Source organism: Mastigoproctus giganteus, chromosome 2 (assembly GCF_048544385.1).
Source record: "Mastigoproctus giganteus isolate SK-2022 chromosome 2, ASM4854438v1, whole genome shotgun sequence".
NCBI classification, from domain to species: Eukaryota; Metazoa; Arthropoda; class Arachnida; order Uropygi; family Thelyphonidae; genus Mastigoproctus; species Mastigoproctus giganteus.
Window position 1 is genome coordinate 75,282,396 of NC_143576.1, and position 25,265 is coordinate 75,307,660.

The 25,265-nt window shown below is 40.0% G+C and overlaps 1 protein-coding gene across 1 annotated transcript in view; it reads left to right on the top strand.

Annotated features, from left to right (window-relative positions):
* The window catches only part of LOC150089347 (lon protease homolog, mitochondrial-like), a 441,356-nt gene that overhangs the window by 197,119 nt on the left and 218,972 nt on the right, over positions 1-25,265 (top strand). The window contains exon 10 of the mRNA XM_090368526.1: positions 17,958-18,046. Coding sequence (XP_090224652.1) covers positions 17,958-18,046 — 89 coding nt within the window. The remainder of the gene's footprint in view (positions 1-17,957; positions 18,047-25,265) is intronic.

Sequence of the window (25,265 nt, forward strand, 5' to 3'; positions counted from 1 at the left end):
GGAAGACTACTGTACAAATTGGAGCAGAATGGTATTAAGGGTCATCATCATCATCAGCCATTTTCATCCACTGCAGGATGAAGGCCTCTCCAGCAACTTTCCAGTTCCTTCTGTTTTGAGCACTGGCCATCCATTTACTACCCACAAACTCGTGAATTTCATCTATCCATCTCCGTCTTTGTCTTCCAGGTTTTCTTCTAGCTCCTCTTGGGTACCATTCTGTTATTTTCTTAGTCCATCTGTCATCATGTCTTCGAGCTATGTGTCCTGCCCAAGACCATTTTAGTTTCTTTAGTTTTGATAAAAATGTCCTTTACTTGAGTTTGCTACCTAATCCATGTGTTTCTCTTCTTATCTAACAGTCTGAGTCCCAATATAATTTGTTCCATTCTTCGATGTGTAGTTCTCAGCTTCTCTTCCATTCTTTTGGTGAGTGCCCAAGTTTCACTTCCATAAGTGATGGTGGTTCATTATTTTACGTTTCAGACAAACTGCGATATTGCTCTTCAGTATGTGACTATATTTCCTGAATGCTATCCATCCAAAATTTATTCTTCTTTGACTTCCAGCCATTTATCATTATTACAGCTAATAACTTGTCCCAGATAAGTATGACTCCACCTTTTCAATTACTGCTCCTTCAATCATTATTTCCCTTTCTGTGGCATACTTGTTCATCATTACTTTTGTTTTAGCCATATTCATCTTTAGTCCAAAATCCTTACTAAGCATAACTGATTAAGATTTTCTTCTAATTCTTTGGGATCGTGGCTTATTACCACAATGTCATTTGCAAATCGTAAATGGTTTAGGTGCTCACATTGACTCCTTTCTGCACCCAGTCTAATCTTATGAAGGCTTCCTCAAGGGCAGCAGTAAACAGCTTCGGAGATATTGTGTCTCCTTGTCGAACTCCTTTCTCAATTTTAAATTTCCTACTGTCTTTGTCTAGTCTAATAAAGGAGGTAGCACTCTCATATTTTCTTCAAAATCATATGTGGGGTATCTATGCCTTGTCTTTCCAACCCGAAACATTGCCTTATGCTGTATGGAGTCGAATGCCTTTTCATAATCCACAAATGCCAGGCATAATGGTGTTTTATATTCATTTGCTTTCTCCATTAGCTGTGATATTACATGAAGGTGATCGATCCATAGTTGAGAATCCTGTCCTAAAGCCAGCTTGCTCTTTCGGTTGTTTCTCATCAAGTATTCTTTCTAATCTGTTAGTAATGACCCTTGTGAACAACTTGTAGATGTGGGATAACGTGCTAATTGTGCTATAATTTCCAATTTCTGATTTATCTCCTTTCTTATGCAGAAAAAATATGATTGCATTATCCACTGCTTAAGTGTCACACCTTTTCTAATGCAGTTTGTGAACAGCCTTGCCAGTTTTTGTTATATCTCTCCTCCCAATTTTATCAAATCTACAGTAACTTCATCTTCCCCCGGGGCTTTCTGATTCTTCATTTTCTTCAATGCATGTTATACCTCATCGGGAAGAATATCGGGTATGTCGTATGTGTTGCTACTTTGCAATCCATCTTCCCCACTGCTGGCATCATTCCCCTGCTCCTTGTATAATTCTCTATAATAGACTTCTGCTATTTGAATTATGCCTTCGCTGCTGTTTATAAGTACACCATCGCTATTCTTCAGTTTCAGTATCATTTGTCTTTCTGTATTACTGCTCGTGGCTGCTGATTTAAATCCTTTGTTTTCCCTTAATGCTTGTTCTACTTTCCTTGTGTTAAATCTTCTTATGTCCTCTCTGAGTCTCTTTCTAATGGCTTTGCATAACTCAGTATACTCAATTTTTTCCTTGTCAGTGTTTATCTTGCTCTTCATTTTTCGCCTTCGGTTCATCATAACAAGTTTCTTGACTAATTTTTTCTTCTTTGGATTTCTTTTTCCCTATAGGTTTCTTGGGCTTTATCACTTTCAGAAGGTCGTAATATTCCTCGTCGATACCTTGGTCCTGAGCAGTCTGCAGAAGCTCAAACTTGTTCTTAAGTTCCAGTACATACTGCTTTTTCTTTTCTTCTGTTATCTCAAAGACCTTTATATTATTTACTCGAGTCAGTTTTTTCCTTTCCTTTCCTACATCTATATCAAGTGTACATCTTACCATTCTGTGATCACTTCCAACATTTACCTTATTCAGGACGGTAACATCATTCACGGTATATCTTCTGTTAGTGAGGATGAAGTTGGTTTCATTAGTTGTTAATCCATTTGGACTCTTCCATGTCCACTTTCTGTTCATACTTTTCTTGAAAAAAAGTGTTCATTACTGACAGTCCTGGAGATTCTGTAAATTCCACAAGTCTTTCATCCCTCTTTCATTTCTTTCACCAATTCCAAAATTTCCTATAGTTCCCCTTTCTGCTGTTTTGTCTTTTTCCAACCTTAGCATTGAAGTTCCCCATAATAATAGTGTAATGGGTTTTCTGCTCATCTAGAAGACTCAATTTCAGAGTACGTTTCTTCAACCTCTTCATCATCATGGCTCGATGTTGGTGCATAAATTATTAGTATTAAGGGTAAGTTGCTACAATGAATAAAAGGATGGTTGAGTGGGAGAAGACAGGGGTGGTAACCAATGGGCGCTGCTCTTCGTGGACTAATGTTATTAGTGGAATCCCACACGGTTTGATGTTGAGTCCACCGTTGTTTTGTATATTGGTCAAGGTATATCAGGCTTAGTGTCGAAGTTTGCCGATTATACAAAGGTTGGCAGGCTTGTTAATGACAGTAATGGCAGTGTGCTACTGTAAAAGGATCTAAAAAATTTGGGTAGATGGGCTGAGAAGTGGCAACTGAAGTTTAACATTGACAAATGCAAAGTACTGCATATGGGTAGAGTTACTGCAGAGGAACATACCGACTGTGTGGTAATACACTTAGGGTAGTAATAAATGAAAAGACCTGGCAGTAATTATGCAGTCAGATATGAAGTGTTCTGAGCAATGCAGACTGCCAGAGCAGGTCATGCGATTTTGTCAATGATATACAGGAATTTTGCTAGCAGGGAAAAGGAGGTGATTGTCCCTCTGTATAAGGCAAATTGGTCATGCCACGCCTTGAGTACTGCATACAGGTCTGGAGGCCTCATTTTAGGAAGGATGTAGATTTGCTTGAGTGTGTATCGAGAAGGGCAACAAGATTGATGAGAGGAAACGAAGGGGTTTTCTTATCAAGAAAGGCTTAAGTACTGCAAATTGCACCAGCTGGAGACTAGGCACCTGCGATGTGATCTGATTGAGGTGTATAAAGCCTTAAATGGGTTGAGCATGTTGAATTCTGATGGGATTCTTCCACTTGTTCAGATTACGAACCTAAGTGGGCATAAATTCAGATTGAGGAAAGACAGCTGTAGAATAGATGTACGGAAATTTGCCTTTAGCCAGCGGGTGGTTAATTGCTGGAACAAACTTCCATCTGTCGTTGTGGAAGTTGATAGGTTAAATAAATTTAAGGAGCAACTGGACATTTAGAGGGAATGGTTGTGTGAATTTTTTTTTTTTTTTTTTATTTTGGCTGATTCTACATAAGCTTTATACACTTGCTTTCTTGCATCACATGCCACAATTACTAATACCACTAACACCAGTGCCCAGAAATCATAAGACCTAGATCCCTTCCTCCTTCATCTACTGCCTTTAAGTCAACCCCACCAAGTGTAAAAGTTATTTTGGGGTTGCTATTCCCCACGCATAAGACCTTGCATTTTGCTGCATAAAAGCATAGCTACCACTTTTCTGACCATTCTTGAAGCCTGTTCATTTCATTCTGATAGAGTGCTCCTTGCCGCTGATCATTATAATGGCTCTCCCAATCTTTACATTTTCTGCAGATTTTGACACCATGCCCTTTATTCCTTTGTCAAAGTCATTTATCAAAATAAGAAATAACACTGGTCAAAATCTGCAGAAAATGTAAAGATTGGGAGCCCTCTTTTAAAGGACAGTTTTTAAGTCATCGCCTGGGCGTGGTGGGAAACTTGGGCAATTTTAACTATTGATTATTGTTTAATTGCTGGGGGGCTGAATTGCCATTCTTTGGATTGTTCTGCACATTTTGAATACTTTCTGTGTGAAAGATGTGAAGGCTTTATAATTTTCCTCTTCTATGATGAACAGGTGTTCTCCTCCCCGGGAAGGGGGCAATCTGTGCTTTTAGCTCTGTTCTGGAATGTCATATATTATACATTCATATAGAATGTGCACCCAATCTTCACTTTCGCCACAGGTACAGTTTGAGTCATCAGTCAGCCCTAAGGAGGTTAGTTTCACCTTTAGGGAGCTGTGACCAGTCAGTATAAATGTTGTAAAAAGTCCAGGGGCATACCACTTTGGTGGCTTTGGGCTAACCATTGACACCTGTGGCAGAAACCGTTTGGTAACCAGACCTCTGGTTTTCTGCTCCCACTTTGTTTGCCATATCTCATGGAGCTTTGTGGCTATTCCTTTTTTTTTTTTTTTTCATCATTGAAAGTGTTGGTGTATCAAAGGCTATCCCTAGAAATTCTGTGGATATGCCCTTTTTAAATCTATAATATAAGCCTCTTTTGGCTACTTCCAGGTAAAGCGGGAGAGCTCCGGCCAGTAACTGTAGCACAGGTGTACTTACTGTGCAAGATTTTTTTATTTATGAAATCCCCAAACACGAAAGGTATCAAAACCTATAGTATTTAGTACTGTGCATAGGTTGAAGGAGAAGTGTGGGAGGGAGGGGAATGCTGGAAACTTTGCTCTAGAGATTAAACATGGGTTTCACCACTTCAAGCCTCCAATAAGCAAAGTGGTGGTATTGCACCGGTTGATGAGAGTCATCTACCACCTAAAATGCTCTGGTAAAAAAGTAGTGGTATTGTCCTTTGTATCGATTCTAATTTATTCCTATTTCTTACTATGGCCAAGCGGGTGAACTACACACTGGCTCCATAGGTGATAACAGGTAGGAACATTGCATGGTATATGATTGCCAGGGTCTTTCTTTTGAGTCTCCAGTCTGCTCGACTGATCCTGGCAATCATACCTGCATAATTCCTCACTTTTTTTGCCAAGTAGATCAAATGGGGGTAAAAAGTTAATTTTGAATCGTTGTTGTTATTGTTATTTTGGTTTTTAGGAGCATTAGCAACTAAGGCCATATTGCTCCGGGATATGCGGTGGTCATTCCCTGACCTTTCCGCATCCTCCGTATTTGGTGGTGACGGGCTCGAACCCCGGTCTAATCAAGAAGCGTGTGCTATGCACTGCTGTTCCTTCCCACCTGGCTACGGAGGCACCTAATTTTGAATCAAAGACCACTCCAAGATATTTTAGTTCTGTTACCATTTTTATAGTGGTTGTGTTAATTTTGATTTGTGGACGTCTTATGTCCAAAGTGTCTTTTAGAAGTTTTGTTTGGTTTTTTCAGGCGATATTTTGAGCATGTGCATTTGTGCCCACTCCTGCAGTTGCAAGAGACGACATTTAATCTTTGCTCTACAACCACTCATGTGTTACCTTTTACGAGGAAATCATGTCATCTGCAAAGGCCAGGCTTTCCACGGGGGGCCCAGATCCAAGGCCAGAAATGCGTCCAGAACAGTGTTCCAGAAGAAAGGGCCAAGGATTGAACCCTGCGGGTAGCCTTTATTCACAGGGCGTGTCAATTCCTGGAACCTTGTGTGTACTGAGACACTTCTGTCTGTAAGATAGCTGTTTATTACCTTATAGAGGTTGTGTGGCATTTGCCAGCCAAAGTTTCCTAAGGACACTAGGCCACCAGAGTGAGTCAAATGCCCAGCAAAGTCAATGGAAATTGCCAGCATATATTTCTCCTCTGAGTTTTTAACTGTTGTCAATAGGTGGTGCATGGCATCCTCCGTAGAATTGCCATGCTTAAAACCATACTGATTGTTGGAATGTAAATCTGCTTTTGTGTAATATTGGGCTAATCTGCTATATATTAGTATTTCATGTATTTTCCCCAGTACAGGGAGTAGGGCTATTTGTCTATATGATTTGGGATCAGTAGGGAGTTTTTCAAGGTTTTTGAGAATTAATCTTAACACTGCTTTTTTTCTTATTTTTGGGAATATACCTTCTGTCATACAGTTATTATATAGTGCTGTTTATGCTAATTTTTTAATTATCTCAACCTGTAAGTGATCAAAACCTGGGCATTTATTGTTTTTGGTTTTAGATAGTGCTATTTCTAAGTCTTGTATAGTGAACAGAGCTTCAATATTGGCATTATCGTATTCAGTGTTTTCTTTTATAATGCACAGCTGTGTGTGGAGGAAACCCCCCAGTTTCAGTTTGAATAATACTGTCTAGGATGTTATTTACAGATCTGCCCAACACAGAATTGGGGTTCCATCTGGTTTGACAGTTGTTACTAAGACATCTCCTCTTGCCAGCTTGTTGGTTATTATTCTGTAGACAACTCCCCAAGGGTTATTGTTTCCAGTGGCTCCCACCAATTGCCTCCAGCATTCCTTTTTCTTGTCCCTTATGGGCTGTATACTGATTCCTGAAAGTTCTATAAGAATCTCTCAGTGCATCCACCTCATTTTGTGGCCAAGATGTTCTGGCTCTTTGAAAATTTCTCATCTGGTGCACCCTTCTTCTGATTATAGTCATTTCCTGCCTGCTTCCTCAGTTTTTTTCCATGGGATAGACAGGGCTGCTGTTTTTGTTAAAATGTCTGTCATGGTCAGTGCTTGCTTGTCTGGGCTACAGTTTCTAGACCACTCATTTTCCTGTTTTTTCAGCTGAGCTGCTGTCTGTTTTGCAAAAATCTGCCAGTTTGTCTTCAATACTCCTTGTTGGATATCAAAAAGGACACAACAATACTCCTTGTTGGATATCAAAAGGTATAACCTCAAACAAGGAGTATTGTTGTGTTTGTAATTGCCTGTTTAGTTTGAAGGTGATGGCTCTATGATTGGATGTGGTCCAGACTGGCTGGACACACCAGTCTATAATTTATAAGCTGTTGAATTGGTTGCAAGAGTAACATCAATGTCACTCTCCCCCATGATACTGCTAAAAGTTGGGAGGTTATTTGGTTAGTTGGTTTAGCACTTGAAAGAGTGAGGTGGCTATATAGTCTGAAAGTATCTGGCCATTGTGTGTGTGCCTGTTCTGTCTTCCATACGGCTATGCCATAAGGCTGATCAGCAGTTGACATCAGCACACACTATATTTGCAGTAGGTAACAAGTCTGACTGCTTGTAGGTATTCAATAGCTGGATTTATATCTTCACCTGGTCTAGAATATAGTGGAATAATGTAAAACTGTCCTACAGCACTGGAGAGCAGAGGTGACCCACTTTGTGACTGTAAGGTCAGTATTTCTAACTACTATTGCTGTAGAACTGACACCTGAGGTGTATTCTATTATTTTATAGCCCCTTGGGTATCCTTGAACCCTATCCATATATATGTTGGGGTTCCTGCCCATTGGCTTTTCTGTTTGCAGTCCTAGTTTTACTACCTCTGGGTTGGTTTCAATCTTTTTAACATCCTCTTTATTTGTTACTTCAGTTAGAACTCCAGTATCTTTTATTTTTCTCATGTTATTCAATAGTGTGTAGGGCTCTTGGAGTACCAAGATATCTATATTATTTTCTTCCAATTTGAGGTTGATCTGATCTACAACGGCTCTTGCTCTTTGAGCATTCAATTGGACAAGATTTAGAGCCCTAGTCACATTTATGTTTTCAATCTGGCCCATAGTTCGTCCTAGATTGTATAAGTTTTACCATTTTTTTATAACAGTCATTTATCATCCCTGATACTATGTGCATTGTCAGTCAGCTGTGCTACTTTACAAGTAGCACATTTGGCTGCTGATTTTTATTTTAGCAGTTCTTGTAATCGTGGCCATGACTGCACAGTGGTCACAGGCAGGGGAATTCTGACTGCATTCTCTGGCAGTATGGCTATATTTATGACAGTTAAAGCAATGCTGTACAGGAAAGAATTCCCTGAATTTTTGGCTAGTCCAGCCAGCGTAGACTCTTTGCTGTCCTTATAGGTTTTTCCAAATTCTGGGTGATACATCCACAATGACATTGAATTGCCCATTTCTTTTGTTTTTTGTCCCTCTTCTTAGAAGAAATTCTTTGGCAAACTCATCCAGTTCCATTATATTGATAAAGTTTTTGTTGTAGAAATCCAACATAATATCTCTTTCCAGAGTTGTCTCGGGGATGTCAAATATCATAATGTTGGGGTTCCTGCCCTTAGCTTTTCTGTTTGCAGTCCCAGTTTTAATACCTCTGGATTGATTTCATTCTTTTTAACATCCTCTTTATTTGTTACTTCAGTTAAAACTCCATTATCTTTTATTTTTCTCATGTTATTCACTTTTATTTCTTTCAAATGAGGTTTTAATTTTGGAATGACAGTATCCCTGACTGCCTCGCTGGATTTGTATGTAGAGTCATGCTTAGCCTTTATAATGATTGTTTGTTTCTTTTTCCTTTGGTATTTCCTAAGTCTTATTGTTGGTTTGTTTAGTTTGTGATTAATTTGTTTTGGTGGCCCTTGTTACTTGGCCGTCAAAGTATTTATTTCTTTATAATTATTCTTTTCTTCAGTCACCGTTTCTACTTTTGCTTTCAATACTTTGTTTTCTGTATTAAGTTCAACCACTCTATGTTCCAAAACAGACCAGCAGTTCACTATCTGCAATCTTGTTGCAGATGTAATCTTATTTGTCTTTTTATAAATAAACTCTTCTAGGAACAGTTTTATTTCTTTAATTTGTCTTATGGGATCCTCTGTTTGATTTATAAGCTGAAATTTCTTTTCCTCCTCTGATTTAGCATTAGCATTAGTAGAGGCATATGATGCAAGAAAGCAAGTTTATGCAGCATCAGCCAGGGGGGAAAAAAAAAAAACTTCCACTTCACCCCTCTGTTCGTTCGAAATACCTGTCCAGCTGAGCCTTAAATTTATTTAGGCTATCAACTTCCACAACAAAAGACGGAAGTCTCTTCCACTAATCAACCACCCTCTGGCTAAAGGCACATTTCTGCACATCTGTTCTACAACTTTCTTTCCTCAATTTGTATCTATGCCCCCTCAGGTTCTTAATCTGAGCAAGAGGAAGAATCTCATCAGCATTCAGCTTGTTCAACCCATTCAAGGCCTTATACACCTCAATCAGATCACCTCACAGGTGCCTACTCTCCAGGTGCCCCTCTGTTCGTTCGAAATCCCTGTCCAGCTGAGCCTTAAATTTATTTAGGCTATCAACTTACACAACAAGGGATGGAAGTCTGTTCTGCCAACGAACTACTCGCTGGCTAAAAGCAAATTTCTGCACATCTGTCCTACATCTGTCTTTCCTCAATTTGAATTTATGTCCTCTCAGAATCACATCAGCATTGAGCATGCTCAAACCATTCAAGGCTTTATACACCTCTATCAGATCACCTCTCCAGTGCCTAGTCTCCAGCCACTGTAATTTGGAAAACTTCAACCATTCTTCGTAAGAGCAACCCTTTGTTCCATTCACTAACCTTGTTGCCCTTCTCTGTACTCGTTCCAGCAGCTCTACATCCTTCTTGAAATGAGGCCTCCAGACCTGTATACAGTACTCTTGGTGTGGCCTGACCATTGCCTTATACAAGTGAATAATCACTTCCTTATCCCTGCTAGAAAAATTCCTGTATATCATTGATAAGACAGCATGAACTACTCTTGCAGCCTGTCTGCACTGTCAGAGAACTTCATATCTGCCTGTACAATTACCCCCAGGTCCTTTTCATTCTCTACCACTGTCAGTGTAGTACCATAGAGTTGATACGTTGCTCTGGGGTTACTGTTTCCTATATGTAGTACTTCACATTTGTCAATGTTAAACTTCATTTGCCACCTCTCAGCCCATCTGCTCAACCTTTCCAGATCCTGTTGCAGCAGGATCTGGAAAGGTAGCATCAGTAGTGCCCTTAACAACCCTGCCAACTTTTGTATCGTCTGCTGACTTGGACATTAAGCTTGATACACCATCATCAATATTATTTATAAATACAGAAAACAATAATGTACCTAACACTGAACCCTGAGGAACTCCACTAATAACATTAGTCCACGATGAGCAGTGTCCATTGATTACCACTCTCTGTCTCTGTCTTCTTCCCCTCAGCCACCCCTTTATCCATAGCAGCAATATGCCTCCAATGACACACTGTTCCAATTTGTGCAGCAGTCTTCCATGTGCAACAGTATCAAAAGCTTTTCTTAGATCCAAGTATATAATATCAAAGTTATTCCCTGCATCCAGTTCTTTTGTGACTGCCTGGTCTCTATTTGTTAACAGAAGGGACTGCTTCTACAGGGATGGGATACACTTAAATAGAAAGGGTGCAAGAATATTTGCGGATGCTATCGAGGCAGTGTTATGTGGGTCGGAAAACTGCTAGCTTGGGGGGATACAAGGACTAATAGATTGCCAGTAGCCACTGGCAGAGGTGAAAGTGATTCTTGCACTGCCTCTATTGGAATGAGCAGAAGCCTGGAAAACAAGATGCAGGATATTTCAGAGACTGCTGGGATCATTGTGGGACAAGTAAACATGTGGGTTCTGTTAGGGTAGCTAATTAAAAAAAAACAGGTGCATGTATTCTTGCGTGTACACCAATGCTAGGAGTTTGGTAAATAAATTTCATGAATTTGAGGTATTGCTCAAAGCATCAAAGGCAGATATTGTTGTGATATCAGAGACATGGTGTCACACAGATATAAGGAATAGAATTTGGGGAGTACAACATCTACAGAAAGGATAGGAAGGGAGGGGGGGTTATGCTATTAGTTAAGAAACACATAAAATCCAAGGAAGTGAAGCCAGTCGACATCGCTGAACAGTGCAGTGTCGAGTCAGTTTGGTGTGACATAAGCATTGGGAGATCAAAATTGAGAGCAGGAGTGTGCTATAGGCCTAATGACTCTGATGAGTATAATAAAAAACTGTACAGGGAAATAGTGGGCCAGTAAATCAGAGAGTCTTATAATGGGAGATTTTAATTTCCCAGAAATTGACTGGAATTTGTGGGTTGGTCACTCACACACTAGCCAGGCTTTTGTGGATTTATTGGATGATTGTTTTCTACATCAGCATGTTAGGGAGGCAACTAGAGGGTGTAATACTCTTGATTTAATTATCAGTAGTGATTCTTCATGCATTAAGAATCTGCAGGTAAATGAACCACTAGGAGGCAGTGATCACAGTGTGCTGAAGTGGGATTTACTCAAAGAGATAACTACTATCAGGGAAAAGGGAAGGGTTCTTGCTTTCATAAAGGCGACTATGATGGTCTAAGATAGTACTTAAATTCTATACAGTGGGACCAACTGATGATGTTACCAACAGGAAATTCAAAATGGGAAGCATTCAAAGAACTTATCTTGGCAGCTACTAAGCTTTACAACCAACTAAGGGCGCCTCTGTAGCCAGGTGGGAAGAAAATGCAGTGCATAGCACACGCTTCTTGATTAGACCGGGGTTCAAGCCCGTCACCACCAAATACGGAGGATGCGGAAAGGTCAGGGAACGACCACCGCACATTCCCGGAGCAATATGGCCTTAGTTGCCAATGCTCCTAAAAACCAAATAACTAACAAATAACAATAACAACCAACTAAGAAATATTGTTCAAAGTTTAGGCCTAAATGGATGTTAGATGAACTAATGAGACATATGGCAGAGAAGAAAAATGCATGGGATACATACAAATTAACACGTGACACAGAAGCCTCTGATAGATATAAATTGATCTGTAACCAAGTTACAAAGGGGGTTAGGCAGGCGAAGGCAGATTACAAGAAATCTTTGGCAAGGGATGCAAAGAAAAAGCAAAGAGTTCTTTACTTATGTAAACTCTAGAAGGAAGGGGATGAAACAGATTGGTCCACTTGATATCGATGGTTCAACTGTTGATGATCCTGCTCAGGTAGCTAACAAACTAAATAAATATTTTGCATCGACATTCACACATGAGGAGTTATTCAGCGAAGGGAATGCCAGAGGTGTATTAAACTCTGGCAGTAAGCTAGATAATCTTATAATAACTGAGAGTAAAGTGGAGGAGAAATTGAAGATAAACACAAGAAAGGCACCTGGGGTGGATGGGATCTATCCAGTTATATTAAAGGAGGCAGCAAAGGAAGTAAGCAAACCCTTAGCCGTAATTATGATAGCTTCCTTGGACGCAGGGGAGGTACCCATAGACTGGAGATGTGCAAATGTGACCCCAATTCACAAAGGAGGATCAAAGGCTGACACAAGTAATTATAGACCTGTGATTTTAACTTCTGTTCCAGGAAAATTAATGGAGGCACTGGTTAAAGAAGCACTGCAGGATCATCTAGACAAGACTTCACTTATAGGTCGGACACAACATGGTTTTGTTAAGCGGAATTCCTGCCTGACCAATTTCATTGGATACTATGATGTGGCTCTAAATTATCGTTCTCCTTTGAATCTGTATTTTCTACCTGGTTTTTGCTTTTCCTAGACTGTTTTACACTTAGGTGGCAAGATTCTAAGTCTTGGTTTGTAATTTCTTCATTGTTTGTACCTCTATTCTCCAATCAGGCAGATTCTTCAAGTCAGGATCGCGATCGATATTTTTTGATTTTTCAGTTTTTTCCCGTGAGTTTCGTTTTTTGCCAATCATTTTGCTGTTATTGTAACATTCCTTATATCCAGGGCAGTAATTTAAGGTATATTTTATCGTTGTGGGCCTATTAAAACCCAAGATGCAACGTTTTCCAGTTTTGGCGGGAAAACAATTACACACAAAGAAAAGTACTCTTAAAAACAAGAATATGTTTAATCTAAGTGAAATTGACATTTCCCCTCACAAATAACATTTATCCAGCTAGTTTGATCGACAAATTTTTTGGAATTTTGAGATGTTGCAGTATCAAAATCAGCAATAGTAGGATCGCTAACGCTGTAACAATCGTACTGTGCGTAAATGCATTCAAAAAGCCAACAATAAATAAAAACAACTATAACTAACAATCTTTTGTGAATAATACTAGTTGTTTTCATCTGTACATATGAAGAATCCAAGTTCTATGGTTTTTGAAGCCGGAAAATTCAAGAAAACCTCCCTGCCGGCGTCGGCACTATCCGCCGTTTACATCAAGTGGAGCTTTTTGCAGATGCATCCGTTCACCTCTGCAATCACTGCTCCAAAAGTTCAGTGCCACCCTGACAGTGGTAGACAATGAAAAGGACCTAGGGATAATTGTGCAGCAGATATGAAGTTTTCTGAGCAGTGCAGATGGTCTGCAAGTGTACCTCATGGTATCTTGTCAATGATATATAGGAATTTTTCTTGCAGGAATAAGGAGGTGATTATCCCCTTGTATATAAGGCAATGGTCAGGCCACTGCCTGACCATTGCATTATATACAAGGGAACAAAGGGTTGCTCTTATGAAGAAAGGCTTAAGTTTTGCAGATTACAGTGTGTGGAGATTAGGCACCCGTGGAAGTGAACTGATTGAGGTGTATAAAGCCTTGAATGGTTTGAGCATGCTCAGTGCTGAAGAGATTCTTCCTCTTGCTCAGATTGTGATCTTCTTCACAATGAGTTGCCATGTTTTGCACTACCTCGAATAAGTGAATATTATGACATACACCTTCTGGCATCTCATATTGTGAGATTATCTTCACAACTGGACTGTCATGTCTGCAACACCAATGTACCTGCCCACCCACCGATGAAAGGCCAACAAGCCTTGAAACGGTGACATCTGGGTGGTGGTGCCGACTGAGAATAAGTAACAATAGTGTTCTCTTTTAATGAAGTGTTACTTATTTGATGTAGTGCAATACATGGCAACTCGTTGTGAAGGAAGAGCACAATATGAGATACAGATAAAATGATGCCCTTTACACTACTAACGTAGTTTTTTGTTTAAGTGTTGTCTGTGGTGTGTTTACACCAATATTATATAGGTTATTATACTCTTAAAGATATGATGCCTTGTTGCATTTAATTTTATTTAAGTAATATATTGTAATTTAAAATAAATGTAATATATTGTAAATTTAAATTTTTTAATCTTTCTAAAGTTGAAATTTTACCTTAATAATGGTTGCTACAAGATCCACTTACATGTGAAGTCCAAGGATATCGTGACCCAGGCAGAAATGCCTGGAGCATTTCCATTGTGAGTCATGGGTTTATTATTTGTGTAGTCTGTGGTGTGTATTTTAAGGTTGGTCTATTGGGAAAACCGAGCTCAACTGATGATTATTTTATTTGCACTTTATGTAAGAAGTGTACTGATCTCAAATTAGAACTTGCTGCATTATGAGAAAAATTTGAGTCACTGAAGAAACGAGTGCTTGCCATAGAAAAAAATTATAACTGGGAGCTCGTCAGGTACTCAAGTATTCTGTGACCCTACAAGTGATGCACCCCTAATTCAGGTCCCAGATAAGAATGGTCAATTGCATACTGCTTTTATCTTATTGAAGGTGAACTAGTTTTATTGGGAGACTATTGTCAGAAGAATGGGTAATATTTTTTGTAATTGGTACAGAGTATACCGACCTAAAGATAAAATTTGGTGCGTGGTAAGTCACTGAAAAAATGGGTGCTTGCCCTCGAGAATAATGTAACTGGGAGTTTGTCAGGAACTCAATACTCTAGTAACCTACTAAGTTATGCATCCCCAATTCAAACACCAGAACAGAATAACGAAGTCAAACTGTTCTTGTTCAAAAGAACTTAGTTCTATTGGGAGACTCCATTATCAGGGAAATAGGAAATATTTTTTGTAATAAGGATAGGTGAACTAGAACCAAGGTATATCTGCCGAGAGCAACAATTAATGATGTCACCAACAGATTGTCAGATTTTAAAGGGAGATAGAGTATTATTATTCATGTGGGGACTAATGATATTAATTGAACCACGCTGAAGAAATGCCCCAAGTTAGGTTAGAACATCTATGTGTCTGCAATTTTGCCCAGGCACAATAGGAAGGATTATATGCTGAAAGACTCGTAGATTAACTCAAGACTTGAAAGACTCTTTAGGGGAGCAAATTTTTATCAGTTTGGCCTGCACTTGCAGGTATGTAGAAAGAATCTGTTTTGTAGAGACGGGATACATTTAAACAAAGGTGGTGCAAGAGTTTTTGCCAGTATCATTGAGGATACCTTAAGAGTTCGGGGGAACTGCTAGTTTGGGGTGGGGACAAGGGTAATATAGATATGCATTTATCTGTGATGTATTGGTCAAAGTAATGCTTGCATATGCTTCGAGAGTTCTTGTTTGTTACCGCAACAGATCATATTAGCAAGGTGTTCAAAGGGCAGAAAAATTTCAGATGAGCTGGCAGCTAATGCCGGGGAAGCAAGCTTAAATAACTTCAAGGGTTTTGTCAAAGTAGGTTAACTGTACAACAACACTAAGTCATAATTGTTTATACAGTAATGTGAGAAGTGTCATCAATAAAATGAGTGAATTCGAACTACAGGATAGGACAAGTAATGCTTGTCCTAACCTGTAGTAATGCGTGTCCTAACCACAGTTCTGTGTCACAGTTAACATGTGACACAGAAGCCTATGATAGATATAAGTTGATCTGTAACCAAGTTACAAAGGAGGTTAGGAAGGCGAAGGCAGATTACGAGAAATCTTCGCCAAGGGATGCAAAGAAAAACAGCAGGGAGTTCTTTACTTATGTAAACTCTAGAAGGAAGGGGATGAATCAGATTGGTCCACTTGATATCGATGGTTCAACTGTTCATGATCCTGCTCAGGTAGCTAACAAACTAAATCAATATTTTGCATCTACATTCACACATGACGAGTTATTCAGCAAGGGGAATGCCATAGATGAAGTAAACACTGGCAGTGAGCTTAGATATTCTTGTAATAATTGAGAGTAAAGTGGAGGAGAAATTGTTGAAGATAAATACAAGAAAGGCACCTGGGGTGGATGGGATCTATCCAGTTATATTAAAGGAGGCAGCAAAGGAAGTAAGCAATCCGTTAGCCATAATTATGAGAGCTTCCTTGGACTCGGGGGAGGTACCCACAGACTGGAGATGTGCAAATGTAACCCCAATTCACAAAGGGGGATCAAAGGCTGACACAAGTAATTATGGACAAGTATATCCAGGAAAATTAATGGAAGCACTGGTTAAAGAAGCACTGTAGGATCATCTTGACAAGAATTCAGTTATAGCTCAGACACAGCATGGTTTTGTTAAGGGAAGGTCTTGCCTGACCAATTTGATTGGATACTATGATGTAGTCACAAAACAATTAGATGCAGGTAATAACTTTGATATTATATATTTGGATCTTAGAAAGGCTTTTGATACTGTTGCACATGGAAGACTGCTGCACAAATTGGAGCAGTGTGGCATTGGTGGCAAAATTTTGCTATGAATAAAGGGATAGTTGAGTGGCAGAAGACAGAGTGGTAATTAATGGACACTGGTCATCATGGACTAATGTTATTAGTGGAGTCCCTCAGGGTTCAGTGTTGGGTCCATTCTTGTTTTCTGTATTTATAAATCATATTGATGATGGTATATCAAGCTTAATGTCCAAGTTTGCAGACGATATAAAGGTTGGCAGAGTTATTAAGGACGCTACTGACGCTATGCTGCTGCAACAGGATCTGGAAAGGTTGAGCAGATGGGCTGAGAGGTGGCAAATGAAGTTTAACATTGACAAATGTAAAGTACTACATATGGGAAACAGCAACCCCAGAGCAATTTATCAACTCTATGGTACTACACTGACAGTGGTAAAGAATGAAAAGGACCTGGGGGTAATTGTGCAGGCACATATGAAGTGCTCTGAGCAGTGCAGACGGACTGCAAGAGTAGCTCATGGTGTCTTATCAATGATATACAGGAATTTTCTAGCAGGGATAGAAAAAGTACTGTATACAGGTCTGGAGGCCTCATTTCAAGAAGCATGTAGAGCTGCTGGAACGTGTACAGAGAAGGGTAACAAGGTTAGTGAACGGAACGAAGGGTTGCTCTTACGAAGAAAGGCTTAAGTTTTGCAAATTACAGTGTCTGGAGACTAGGCACCGGTGAGGTGATCTGATAGAGGTGTACAAAGCCTTGAATGGTTTGAGCTTGCTCAGTGCTGATGGAATACTGCTTCTTGCTCAGAAGCAGTATTCCATCAGAATAATCACCTGAGAGGGCATAAATTCAAATTGAGAAAAGACAGATGTAGAATAGATGTGCGGAAATTTGCCTTTAGCCAGCGGGTAGTCGGTTGTGGAACAGACTTACATCCCTTGTTGTGGAAGTTGATAACCTAAATAAATTTAAGGCTCAGCTGGACAGGTATTTCGAATGAACGGAGGGGTGAAGTGGAAGGTTTTTTTTTTTTTGGCTGATGCTGCATAAGCTTGCTTTCTTGCATTATATGCCTCTGCTAATGCTGACATAATAGGGCTTACGGAAACATGGTGCTACCCAGAGATAGGGGACGATGAGTTTGAGTAGAGTATATGCAATGAATATAGGAACTACAGGGCAGTTAGAAGGGGTGATGGGGTCATGTTTCTTATCAAAAGCAACCTGAGTGCAACAAAAGCTTTCCCGGATTTCAGATGTTTCACATTCTAGTATAGAATCTGTATGGTGTGAGATAGTTGGAAGCAAAAGTATAATGAGAGTGGGAGTAATTATGGGCCAGGTGATTGTGAAGAATATGATGAGAGCCTCTACATGCAAATGGATTGGGCAAGTCAAAGTGAATGTCATATTATGGGTGATTTCTGGAAAATTGTGATACATTTTTTGCAGATATCATAAAAAACCACTTTGCATAATTTTTTTATTTATAGAAAGTGTTTCTAATAATTTCCTGCTCATTAAATCCCCCCCCCCGAAAATCTTAAATATTAATGATTTGCATTTCCTGATATCACTGTTGTTTACTTTTAGAGTTTAATAGTACCAAAGGCTGCTATGGATGTTATTGATGAAGAACTGAACAAACTCTCATTCTTGGATAATCATTCCTCAGAATTTAGGCAAGCCAATTTTTAAACTCTTCTGTTGCTCAGTATTACACAAAAAAAAAAACTCATTTCATTTTTAGATGAATTAAACATACAGTACTGCCAAGTAAAAAGAAAACAGTATGTTATATTAATATCTTGTCTTTCAAATAAATGGTAAATCTTTAAAAAAAATAAAATGAACACTATTAAACCTTTCAGCAGTACCATTTGTTTGAAAGCTGTTCAGCATCAAAGTGATTGGTTTTGTGAGTGGTTCACTCTGTAAGCTTTTAAGGCTATTGCACACTATGTAATTATTCATTTGTTAATAATAATTCACAGCAAAGGATATGGTTTAAAAAAGCATAACTCTCCAAATCTCTATCTTAATTATTTTATCCTCTTTTCAGATATTGACCGAAACTTGTGGGTTGGTCACTCACACACTAGCAAGGCTTTTTTGGATTTATTGGATGATTGTTTTCTACAGCAGCATGTTCAGGAAGTAACTAGAGGGGGTAAAACCCTTTATCTGATTATCAGTAGTGATCCTTCATGCAATAAGAATTTGCACATAAAGGAACCACTAGGTGTCATTGATCACATTGTGCTGATGTGGGATTTACTGAAAAAGGTAACTACCATCAAGGGTAAAGGGAAGGATTTCACTTCCATAAAGGTGACTATGGTGGTCTGAGACAGTTTTTAAATTCTACACAGTGGAACCAACTGATGATATTACCAACAACAAATTCTAAATGGGAAGCATACAAAGACTTAATCTTGGAAGCTACTAAGCTTTTCATATCAACAAAGAAATATTGTTCAAGATTTAGGCTTAAATGGATGTCAAAATGAACTAATGAGACAGCCACCATACATGTGGCAGAGAAGAAAAATGCATGAGATATATAAATTGACAGGTGACACAGAAGCCTATGCTAGATATAAGCTGGTCTGTAATTGAGTCACAAAGGAGGTTAGGCAGGCAAAAGCAGATTACGAGAAATATCTGGCAAAGAAAAGCTGAGAGTTCTTTACTTATGTAAACTCTAGAAGGAAAGGGATGAATCAGATTGCTCCACTTGATATTCATGGTTCAACTGTTAATGATTCTGCTCAGGTAGCTAACCAACTGAATGAGTATTTTGCATCTACATTTACAAATGAGTTATTTGGGTGGGGGGCAATGGCAGAGGTGTATTAAACTCTGGCCGCGATCTAAATGACTTTGTAATAACTGAGAGCAAAGTGGAAGAGGAATTGTTGAAATTGAGCATAAGAAAGGCACCTTGGGTGGATGGGATTTATCCAGTTACATTAAACGAAGTAAGCAAACCCATAGCCGTAATTATGAGAGCTTCCTTGGACTCAGGGGAAGTACCCATGGACTGGAGATGTGCAAATTTGACCCCAATTCATAAAGGAGGATCAAATGGTGACACAAGTAATTAAAAACTGTTAGTTTAACTTCTCTTCTGGGGAACTTAATGGAGACACTGGTTAAAGAAACACTGCAGGATCATCTAGACAAGGTTTCAGTTATAGTTCAGACACAGCATGGGTTTGTTAAGGGGAAGTCTTGTCTGACCAGTTTGATTGGATACTATAATGTGGTGACAAAGGAACTGGATGCAAAGAATAAATTTGATATCATATACTTGGATCTTAGGAAGGCTTGTGATTCTGTTGCACATGGAAGACTGCTGGACAAATTGCAAATTGCTGCTATGTATAAAAGGATGGTTGAGTAGGAGAAGAAAGAGAGTGGTAATCGGTGGTCACTGCTCTTCGTGACTAATGTTATTAGTGGAATCCCTCAGGGTTCAGCATTGGGTCCACTGTTGCTTTCTGTATTTATTAATGATATCAATGATGGAATATCAGGCATAATGTCTAAGTTTGTAGACAATGCAAAGGTTGGCAGGGGCTGAGGGGTGACAACTGAAGTTTAACTTTCACAGATGTTAAGTATAGGTAGCAGTAACCACAGAATAACATATCAACTGTGTGGGACTACGCTGAGAGTGGTAAAGAATGAAAAGAACCTGGAGGTAATTGTGCAGTCAGATATGAAGTTTTCTGAGCAGTGCAAGTGGTCTACAAGAGTAGTTCATGGTGTCTCTTCAATGATATACAGGAATTTTTTTAGCAGGGAAAAGGATGTGAGTACTGGATACAGATCTGGAGGCCACATTTTAGAAAGGATGTAGAGCTGCTGGAACGAGTAGAGAAGGGAAACAAGGTTAGTAAATGGAACAATGGGTTGGCCTTATGAAGAAAGGCTTAAGTTTTGCAAATTACAGTGCCTGAAGACTAGGCACTTGCGAGGTGATCTGATTAAAGTGTATATGAGGTTTTGAATGATTTGAGTATGCCCAATGCTGATGGGATTCTTCCTCTTGCCCAGATTAATCGCCTGATTGGACATAAATTCAAATTGAGGAAATTCAGTTGTAGAATAGATATTTGGAAATTTGTCTTTATCCAGGAGGTGGTTGATTGCTGGAACAAACCTCCATCTGTCGTAGAAGTTGACAGCTTAAATAAATTCAAGGCACTACTAGACAAACATTTGGAGCAAATGGATGGGTGAAATCTGAAGATTTTTTTTTTGCTGTGATGTATTAGCTTGCTTCCTTATATCATATACCTCTACTAATGCCAATGCTAAATTTGAGGAGCATGGAACCATTCAGAATATCAGTAACTTAGCATGTGGCAGGAAGAAGTAATGTGACCACAAGAAGTAATGAAAACATTGAAGCTGTAAGAAATGCGATCGTGTGCATTTCTGAAAATCAACAAGTCTGTGTTTGCAAGAACTATTTTTAAACCATGCAGGTGTTTTTAGAATGATGAAGGAATTAAAAAATTCAACAAGAAGCAGAAAACATTTCACCAGATTTGTGTATTTCCGTATGTAGATCTGTTGATGATAGATGCCGCTCATGCATTAATGCTGATGGAGGGCATTTTGAATAATTAAAGTTTTATTGTTTTAAAAAAAATTAATGTTTTTTGTTTTCAAAGTATCAAAAAAATTTTGTATATATTGTTCATTCAATATAAATTTTTAAAATATGTATACATAATTTTGAAACACACTGTATATTTATGCCTGATATTTATTTATATGTATAAGATATATATATTGCTAACACCAAAAACACAGAAATTAATACATTTATTTAAGTTAAGAAACAAAAATATAAAAACCAACAGGAGCTTCTTCATCTGGATGTTATATAAACAAATGTGTTACATATGGAATATCAGTATAAGACTGGGTGTGATCATGTTTTATACAGAGTAAGGATTTGCGAATTGTACAGAGTGAACAGCTGTTTGGAAGAAAAGTAACACCGAGGGTGAAAGAAAAAACCAAGTTTTTTAGAAGCAGAGTAAGTGATATTCGTAATGTGCTTGTGCCAAGAGAGATTAGAAGTCAGGGTAATCCCCAATAGAGATATAATACCTTGCCTAGAAATCAGAGTGTCATCAAAGATAAGCATAGGAGCAGAAGAATCCTTTTTGTGAGATATAAGACAGGACTGGGTTTTAGAAGGATTGAAATCATTTAAGTTATCTTTACCCCACTGAAGAATTACCTGGAGATCAGCATTTAAGGAATTGGTAGTGGATGTTCAAGGAATAGAAGTGTTTGTGTGGGACAAGGTTTCTCAAACTGTGGTCAGAGAAAAAATTGGATATTCAATTGCAGAAAACATTTGGCAAACCATAAAATAGAAGCTTATTTAAGCTTTCATCGTTTGTTTCATTGGTTTACCCTAATGTTGAAATGTCAAGAGCAACTGCTTGAGTTTCACCAAACATTTCCATTGATTTTGTCCATATGTGGGTAGCATGAGCCAGTATATAACCAGTGGATCAACACTGACAGAATCTGTACTGATGATCATTGAACAGATGAAAGGTTTCTAGATAGTTTAGAGGTTGGTGGTTAATGAATTTTTTCCATTACTTTCTTCTTCTTCTTGGTCCTTAGCTGGCAGCTGGGGGAGGCGGTTGGCCACGCAACCAGTATGCTGCTGTAGGTGCCGCAGGGTTTCGGACTTGCTCTGTGATGTTCTTCCATACTTTATGATCCATGGCGTCAGTCCTGGCCTGGTTAAGTTCGAGACGTCGGCTCTTCAAGTCATTTTCCACTTGCTTGGCCCACGTTTTCCTAGGCGCGGTCCATTGGATGCTCCATTGGGTGGGTCGTTGTGTCCAAAGGAGTGTGGATGGTATTCTGTTCGTGCCCATTCTACATACGTGGCCAAACCATCTAAGCCTTCGCTTCTGGATTTGGTCGGCAATGGTTGGTTGCTGTTGGCATCTGGCGTGGATGGTATCATTAGTGATGCGGTCACGAAGTGAGATGCCCAAAATCTGCCGCAGGCATCGCATTTGGAATACCTCAAGTTTGTTTAAATCTAGCTTGAGACAAATCCATGTTTCTGATCCGTAAAGGAGAATGGGCAGGATCAAAGTCCGGAAGAGTCGGATTTTAGTCTTTGAGGAAATGTTGGTCCTCTTCCACAGACATCATTTGAGCGAGGCGAACGCAGTGGCCGCCTATCCAATTCTGCTGTGGATTTCCATGGTGGATGCAACTTTCTTCTCCTGGACCAGTGACCCAAGGTATTTAAAGTCCTGCACTTGCTCAATCTTGAACGCCTTCGAGATAGATGGTGGCTTGCGACCCATCTGTTGTCAGAGCCTTTGTCTTATCAGCATTGATCTTCAAACCGTATGGCTGGGCAATGTCGTAGAGGATGTCCGTGGCTTCAGAGTCGTTACCAGCAAAGATAGCACTATCATCGGCAAACATCAGGTCAGTCACATAGTGATCCTTGTCATATTGTATGCCCAGTCTGTTTCTGAATGCTTGCCTCATAATGGCGTCGACCACAATGTTGAAAAGCAACGGGGAGGCTACATCCCCTTGGCAGACTCCAGTTTGGATGGTAAATTCCTCAAATAAATCGTTCTGGATGCGCACCTGGCTGGTTAAACCATTGTATGAAGTTTGGAGGAGTGTGATGACTTTTCGAGGTACATGTTCGACCTCTAGTAGTTTCCATAAGGCAGGCCAATGGACACAGTTGAAAGCAGACTTAAAGTCAATGAAAACAATGACGGTTCGCTGTCCACACCGGATCCTCTCCTCCATCAGCTGACGGGTGGCAAAGATTTGATCACAGCATCCTCGCCCGGGTCTAAATCCTGCCTGTTCTTCTCAACTGGTTTGCTCGCAATGTTTTTGCAGCCTTGACTGGATGATCTTCATAAAGACCTTTCCAATGATGGAAAGGAGGCTGATGCCACAGTAGTTCTTGCAATCCCGGTTATCACCTTTCTTGTGGATCGGTACAATAATGGCTTTCCTCCCTGTTAGCGGAATTTGTTCAGTGCACCAGATGGTTTTGAGCAGTGAGTGTAGTCGGCGAAGCAGTACATCTCCCCCAGCTTTGATCGCTTCTGTGGTGACTTGGTCCACTCCTGGTGCCCTGCCATTCTTTAGGGATTGTATGGCTGCTTTCACTTCTACTGTAGGCTCAACATCGACCATGGAGACTTCAGGGGGATCAATCGATAGTGCGGCTTCTGGCGGTCCCTGAGGTGGGTCGTGATTATACAATGCTTTGAAGAATTCACTCCACCGTTGCAAACGTTCGGACGGTGATCGCACAAAGGTCCCATCAGCATTCTTGATGTTGTCACTAGTCAATTTGGTCTTTCCACTCAGACATCTGAGGGTGCGGTACTCGTTCTTGGATGCCGTCACTTCAAGATCGTCTGCCACTTGATTCCAGTATGCTTCTCTTTCCGCTGTCATCCTCTGTCGGACTTCTCGGTTTAGCTGCCGGTACCGTTCAAAGTCAACCAACTTTGCCTGCTTCCGTTTGTCCACGAGGGCGAGGCACTCGTCTGATATCCATGGTTGCATTCGATGTCGGGCAGGTGGACATAGGGGCTTGGCACATTCCAGGATGGCATCAGAGATCTGCTTTTCTTCTTCATTTATATCCTCGGGCACGGCTAGCGTCTCGAAGCGGTTGGATAGGGCGATCTGATATGCCCCTTTGTTGGCAGTATTCATTAGCTGCCTCCAGTCCAGCTTGGCTGACCGAGATGACCTTTTTGCATGCCGTAATTTGAGCTGCACCTTAGCCCAGATGAGGTAGTGATCAGAACCGCAATCAGGTCCCCTCATGGCACGAACATCCATGAGTGATGAGCGAAATTGGGCGTTGATCAGAATGTAGTCCAAGATTGCCGAGTCCTTGCCAGATGGATTTCGCCATGTAAGTTGATGTTTTGAGGGTGCTGGAACTGACTGTTTCCGATGATCAGGTTGTTAGATGCGGCAAAGGACAACAAACGTAGTCCATTGTCATTGATCTTCCCATGGCCAAACTTGCCCATTGTTGTTTCCCAACCAGATCTGTCCACGCTAATGTGGGCATTAAAGTCCCCTGCGAGGATGATCACTTCTGTCTGTGGAATTGAATCCAGCTTATGTTGGAGCTGGTTGTAGAAGTCATTCTTGGTCGGGTCCAGGCTAGTCTCAGTTGGTGCATAGGCGGAGATAATATGGGTCTTGATGGTGCCCTTGACAGTAAGGACTGCCAGGCGGTCCGATATTGGTTGGAAAGCGATCACACTGCTGGTGGCCTGAACATCGACCATAAAGCCCACTCCTGTTTCTTGTTTTTCACCACCAGAGTAGAATAGCATAACTGCTTCGTTAGGTGCTGGTGGTTGGATGATCATCGTTCCAGACCCGGTGAGCCTTAATTCGGATAATGCCCCAATTGATACCTTGCACCTAAGTAGTTCTTGGGCAATGATTTCCTTTTGTCCAACGTGGTGCCCCGTTCAAACATTCCATTCGCCAATGTTAATTGCCCCTTTTCAGCGTAGTAAGCTTATTGCTACTTTACAATTTTCCATTACTTTAGAAAGAATTAAGGTAAGTGCAATGGGACGTAAATTAGATTTCACCCTTTTTAGGAACTGGCTTGGATATGATCAAATTTCGAAGCAGAAATGAAAACTCCAGTGGAATAAGGAAGCATTAGAAGGTGATACAGAACAGGAGTAAGCTCAGGCACACAGGTTTTGAGACAGGTGGAGAAATAGCATTGGGACCTGGGGCTTTCTTGGCATCAAGACGTTTTAAAATTTTTTTTTTGACATCCAGTTGATGGAAGACAACAGGAGGCATTAAATGGAGTGT